Source organism: Argopecten irradians, chromosome 1, assembly GCF_041381155.1.
Source record: "Argopecten irradians isolate NY chromosome 1, Ai_NY, whole genome shotgun sequence".
In the NCBI taxonomy this organism is placed as follows: domain Eukaryota; kingdom Metazoa; phylum Mollusca; class Bivalvia; order Pectinida; family Pectinidae; genus Argopecten; species Argopecten irradians.
The window spans coordinates 9793500-9800304 of NC_091134.1; the positions used below are offsets into that span (position 1 = coordinate 9793500).

At 35.1% G+C, this 6805-nt stretch overlaps 1 protein-coding gene across 1 annotated transcript; it reads left to right on the top strand.

Annotated features, from left to right (window-relative positions):
• Positions 1–819: 819 nt before the first annotated feature.
• On the top strand, positions 820–5823 carry LOC138317060 (cytochrome P450 2B5-like). Its single transcript, XM_069258685.1, has 4 exons — positions 820–1636; positions 2835–3350; positions 3721–4164; positions 5005–5823. Exons 1-4 carry the CDS (start codon positions 1240–1242, stop codon positions 5184–5186), a joined length of 1539 nt encoding a protein of 512 aa, XP_069114786.1. The 5' UTR covers positions 820–1239; the 3' UTR covers positions 5187–5823.
• Positions 5824–6805: the final 982 nt, after the last annotated feature.

The window sequence follows — 6805 nt, forward strand, 5'->3', positions numbered from 1 at the left end:
AAACAGTCATAATATCTATCTATATATATATATTGTTACATTAATATTTTTGAAATGAAAAAAATACAATAACATTCAGGGGAGGTAACTAAGGTTTAACACAGACAGACACACCCTAACACACACCTTACACACAATTATAATATACACATGAGGATATAGTGATCATGACTATGGATGAAGTTTTTATTTCTTATATATATATATATATATATATTGTTTATCAAGGGATATTATCAACAGTTATAGTGAAACTGACTGATGGCATACATATGAAAACGGTTGAAATATATATACATGTATATAAATAATGCTCCAAGCTAAAATTACTACATATGCAGTTAAACAAATCCAATGTAATATTTAAGCTGCAAGGCGCCAGGTCAGTGGATACTCGGTCTTAACTCTACATTCAAATCCCAGTATTTTCTTAAATGGCCATAATGAAAATTGACTTAATACTAAACAGGTGAGGTTATACTGTAAATTCTAGATAATTAACACAGTTTATCAATTCTTAAATATAATAATTGGATTTTCATAATCATAATATTCATATTTGTAATCAATATATTCCCATCTAATCTCTACATAAACTTCACAAATGAGAAATAACAGAGTTAAAGATATATATTTCGAATGATTACAATTTACACAGGATTACAGAAATAGCTGTTGATATCCATTGTTTTAGTTAGGGTAGTAATCTAAGTTAAATTAATTACACCATTGATATATCACCTTTGAGTTTGAAAATAGAGGCTTTAGATTAATTTTATAATCATGTACGCGCCATCATCTACTAAATGGTGACAAACCTACAATTCAGACCTATTTACCTCCTAAGCGTCGCATAACAATTCTGGAAAGGGTCCAACATTTATATATTGTTAAGGATTATTAAAGAGAAATTAAAAGTGCAACCAGGTCAAACTATACAGGACAGAGCTCGACTAACGATCTGAAGACAGTATTTAAGCTGTCAACTAAACACAAGCGATACGCCTCGCTGACAAACATAAATATGTCTATGCCTATATATATGTCGGTAGCCGGGTCAGAAACTGTGTACAGCTGATTATATGGAACGTTTGAACCAAATATTTACCAGCGTTAGGTATAATGTAGTTATCTTTCTTTCGAGCCAGTTTATCGAATTAAGGAAGGTCACAAACTGTGTACACTACCCACTGTATGTAAACCATTGATACACGCTGGCTGGCATTAGGAAACAGTAACATGTGTGCAGAACTTATATTCAAGTATACACCGGATATCACGATGATGTTGGACTGGCTAGCAAGCGTAAACACTTTTACTATTGGAATTATAGTCGTTCTGTTTGCCCTATTGGTCAAGTGGTTAACGCAACGGCCAGGTAGATATCCACCAGGTCCACCAGGCTATCCTATTATTGGTAGTTTGCCACTTTTGCGAAGACGTGGATCGAGACCGTATGTTATTTTCCGGGATTTGCGTGCAGAGTTTGGAGACGTATTTAGTGTAAGAGTAGGACGTTCTCTATTGGTCGTTATAAACGGTATTGATGCATTAAAGGAAGCGTTTATAAAGCGAGCTGAAGACTTCTCCGATCGTCCTGACACATTCCGCAGTTCTGTAGTGCTCAAGAGAAATGGTATGGTGCATATTTCACTAATTCTCTTATTCTTAATCAGTCATAAATTGTTATCTGACATGCTTAAATACATTCATAACGTAAACGTAGGTAATCGTCAGACTCCCCCTTTGGTACTGACCGCTGGTTGGTGACTTTTTTTAGGGTAATCCGGCTAACACGTCCGTAAATGACCCTGGTTGATATTAAGACGTTAAACTAATTAAATCAGTTATCTTGCTTTTGGTACGCTGTACAATAATTATCAGTGATTCATTGATTTCAACAAATGATATAATGTCAAAACAATAGCAAGCTACATTAAATCATGAGATTTCCTAGCTAGATGTTCCGAAGTAGGTTATATAGGTTTACCTTGTTCATTATTTTGTATTCAACATGCTTGTGGTATCTAAAAGATGGCAAATTCTTGGAGCTATATATATACTTATACAATATGGATATAAATAGAAACAGGTGATTCCCCATTACTTACGTACATGTAATAAAGTTCACTCAAAATAGGGCATTCGTTCATTGGGCTAACCAAAATAAAACATATTCAGACTGTGTATTTTTTCATAGAAAGATTGCAAAATCAAGATTCGGTGATGGTTTGTTTATTAATTATTGTTTATTATGCTGTCATTGCTTCAAGCTTACAATGGCAAATAGTTTAGAGGTATATCGTTTCATATACCAAACAGTTATTCATTTTGTCGACAAATACAGAGAATTGTTAAACCATTTCCTTCGTCGCCCTTCGGCACCAGGGGATATCGCCTTTATCAGGTTTAACTATGTATTAACATACAAAGAGCCAAAATTGTATAATATTACATATCGCTTCTTATCAATTATACTTTTGACGGCTGCCAAGTGTTCGAATGGTCCGTGTTTATAGCAACAAAACATTACAGAATTTATTTCTACAGAGACAAACTATGCAGATAATACCCAAGATTAAACATAGCTTGATCAAATATGTGTTCACGTTTTCTCGGTTCTACGGATAAATTCAACACCTCATCTAGAAATACTAATACACACTAAAAGGAAGAGTTTGCATTAAGTCTGGCAATTACGCGCATTGACGAACAATGATTTTTTATTGTCTGAGTTATATAATTAATGATAACATTTTTGTATATTTATTTTAAATTACTATTGTTTTTATGTATATCTATTGTGTTATTAAAACAATGTTAACCTATTACAGGGATTGCCCAATCCTCGGGACAACATTGGAAGCTCACAAGAACTTTCGCCTTGAGTACTCTGCGTGAATTTGGATTCGGGAAGAGATCCCTGGAAGCTCGTGTAATGGAAGAAATTCGGGTGTTCTTAGAAGTCTTAGAAGACCAAAAAGGGAAAATATATGATCCAAAAGATTGCATTCAACTTAGCATTTCAAATATCATTTGCAATATTGTGTTTGGTAAAAGATTTGATCACGATGACGCAAAATTCTGGAAACTTATTGAGCTTTTGGAAGAAAGCTTTCGTCTCAGCCGGACTGTTTCTACTGCCTTTAATATACCTTGGCTGCGATATTTGCCCGGGGACATCTTCAGCTTGAACAAAATAAGGAATAATGCCAATGAACTCATTAGTTATATGCATGAGCAAATAAATAATCATAAAAACACATTTGATCCCGACAATCCAAGGGATTTCATAGACGTTTTCATCAAGGAACAAAACAGACAAAGTTCGAGTAATGCTGTTTTTGACGGTGAGTTTTTTTCATTCATTTTTGTCTATGGCGTAATGCTAAAACGTATGTCTTTGTGATCCTCAATCTGACAGGGTTATGATTGCTAAGGTGTCTGGATTCTAACGCTTGACACCTTCTGAATACGAGTTGTATTTTGACTGGCTTTTATAATACTTCCACCTCACTCCAAAACCTTTCCCAACATGAAATGGATATGTTAAATATGGTGTATTTTGTACTAGTCTATCACCTGCAACATTTTGTTTTAAAGTTGCTGAAATGCCGTATGCCTGTATTCAGGTGATGAAAGTCACTGTGGTGTATTCAACATAACACGTGCATAGGCCCAGGTATGTTGAAGGCTAACAAGGTGGTTTTGATATTTCAGATTTTAACTTAGAAGTGACAGTTCTGAATTTATTTGTGGCCGGCACCGAAACAACAGCCACAACAATACGATGGACCATCCTACAGTTGATGTACCACCAAGACATCCAGGCCAGACTCAGAAAGGAGATCGATCGTGTGGTGGGGTCGTCCAGATTTCCCACCTTTAATGACAAAGAAAACATGCCCTACTACTCAGCTGTAATTACAGAGGCTTTGAGGTTCGGAAACATTGCTCCACTGAGCGTTCCACATGGAGCACAAAAAGACATTGAGTTCAGAGGGATGTTTATTCCTAAAGGATCCACTATTGTAGCCAATTTGGATTCTGTTCACTTCGACCCGTCCGTGTTTGAAAAACCAGAAAAATTCAACCCAGATAGATTTTTAGACGCAGACGGGAAATTGAACGGGAAGGAAAAACTGGTGTTGGCATTTTCTTTAGGTAATGTTGTCATCGAATTATCTGATTCGTTTCATTACAAAAATAAAAGATTAGTAATTTGAAAACGCTATGAAGCGTTTTTCTAATGTTATTGCAAATTTAATAATTTCTGTATCAGCATGAGATCCTGGTATCAGATCAAATCGACAATTGGAAATTAGTATACGGTTTCACAATCGAAGTAAATATGATAAATGGTAAAGTAATAATCAATCAAATGATGAAGATCATAATAATCTCATATAAGTTTAGGTCAACATTTGAAATGATGAAATGAGTGCTACGATTAAATGGTGTATTCATTTTTCACTTACCAACATATTTTACTTTACGACTTTCCTCGGTGAAATATGTTTTCGATATTTGCGCTAGTGCATGAGTATATATATACATGTACATGGAATGTTTAAAAAAATGTTCTTTTTACATCTATTATATATTTCCTCAAGAAAAATTCGTCACTAACGCATTTAGCCCTCCTGGGCATTTTCAAGGCGTCCTAGCTACTTACTATCTTATGACGTCATAAGGTACCTTTTTTGCCACTCTTATCTCTATTAGAGTTACTTCCCATCGTTTAACTTCCGTCAGGAAAACGAAGAGTGAAAACAACGGGTAATAACTCTAACAAACAACAGATTTAAATTGCTTGTATAGTTTGATGTTGTAACTTCATCGTATAGGGCGATAAAGTTTTAGACATTTCGAAGTAATCCTTTTATTTCCACACGTTTCTTTTCTTCTATCTGGTAGTATTTCTTTCAATATGTGCGATTCTCATGATGTTAAAATCTGCTACATAACTTACAGGAACCTCATTTGAAACTTTTCTTATTTCAGGTCGCCGAGTGTGTCTCGGAGAGTCGCTGGCCAGGTTGGAACTTTTCCTGTTTTTAACGTCACTGATACAGAGATTTGAGCTGCATCCAGAGATTCCGGATAAAATGCCAACAGGCATGCCTACCAAGGGACTACAAAGTGGTCCACCAGACTACAAAGTCAAGGTCGTGAAAATAAATTAAGGTTCAAACTAGGCAGCCGTTTGGTTTTTGACAATTAGATTATTTCTTCTTAAATTTCATTCGTGATATTGACCACAACTGAACAAAACTTTCTTTACATGGACTTCCAAAAAGTTTTGTATGTGTGTGCGAGGTCGGAGCATGTGATGAAATATTATGACGATATTGATATGCACAAAAGTTAATCTTCTACAAATATTTTTAAGCAATACAATACATCGTTAAAGCCATTGAAGCTTTCTATTGATTATTGATTGTTCACAATGGCGACATGCTGATGCGATTGATTGTTCACAATGTCGAGATGCTGATGCGATTGATTGTTCACAATGTCGAGATGCTGATGCGATTGATTGTTCACAATGTCGAGATGCTGATGCGATTGATTGTTCACAATGGCGAGATGCTGATGCGATTGATTGTTCACAATGTCGAGATGCTGATGCGCTTGATTGTTCACAATGGCGAGATGCTGATGCGATAAGCATAATCAACTCGGTGTGTTGACTGTGCTTGAAAATGAACAGGGTGATAAGTGAACATAGTGCAAATATTCTATATCTTACGCTGTAATACAATATTATTTAAAAATTAAATTTTAATTGTTATCATTTAATTCATACAGTGTTTATATATACTTTTGCGTTGTGTTATTCATTAACCGGACAAGCGATCGTATTGTGTATGTGCTACATGTATACGCACTATATATAGAGTCCATAAACCAGACCCTATCCACAGACAAAAAAAAATGTAAAATATATAGGTAAAGGGGAGTATATCATATACATATGCATACTTTTACGCACATAAACACATATAAGGAAATGGAAGCTAGATAGTGTACATGTACGAATAGACCGAAAAGCCGTTGGCCATTCAAAAATAGTTCTAACTTTATGTTTTGCTTATGTACAGTTTTATTGTAATTATAAACCCCCAATTGTACCGTAAATATATTTTCCTAACTGATACAATCTTAACAAACATATCATAATAGTCTGATAATACCCATATGAATACATTACCCGTTGTTTAACCCACGACAGTAAACAATACATTAGTGACAATGTATGACAAAATGGGTCTAGATGCATTAGTTTGGCAATAGAACAATAAGTATATATGCTTTAAAAAAATGTTGATTAAATCGAGGGAGGTGATGAAAAATTCTTATCGGGGAAAATTCCCGTCATCCAGCCTGTCACGGTTTGTTTGTAATTGTGTTGTTCATAGATGACTGTCAATCGGTAATTAATGTCGAATATTTGGCATAACCCGATGGCCCGTCTCTGCCACATTGGTGTTTTGACGTAATGGACATTATCGTATACCTGGAATATATACATGTATGTATTAAAGCAGAAACTGAAGTTAATCTTCAAAAGAAACTCCATTTAGAATATGATGCAAATGAAACTGGGAAGCAGTTTGAACATACTCCTGCCCAGGATTTGCCAAGAAGGGAACAAGATTGCTATCCGGAAGAACAAGTTATTTCCGTAAGAACATTACTGTATTAGCATGTGTACATGTAAATGCTATTGGTGTAGCGATGCCTCCCTTATGCATTGATGAAGGTAAAACAAAGAAATGTCTGCAATCATTCGCCATCACTG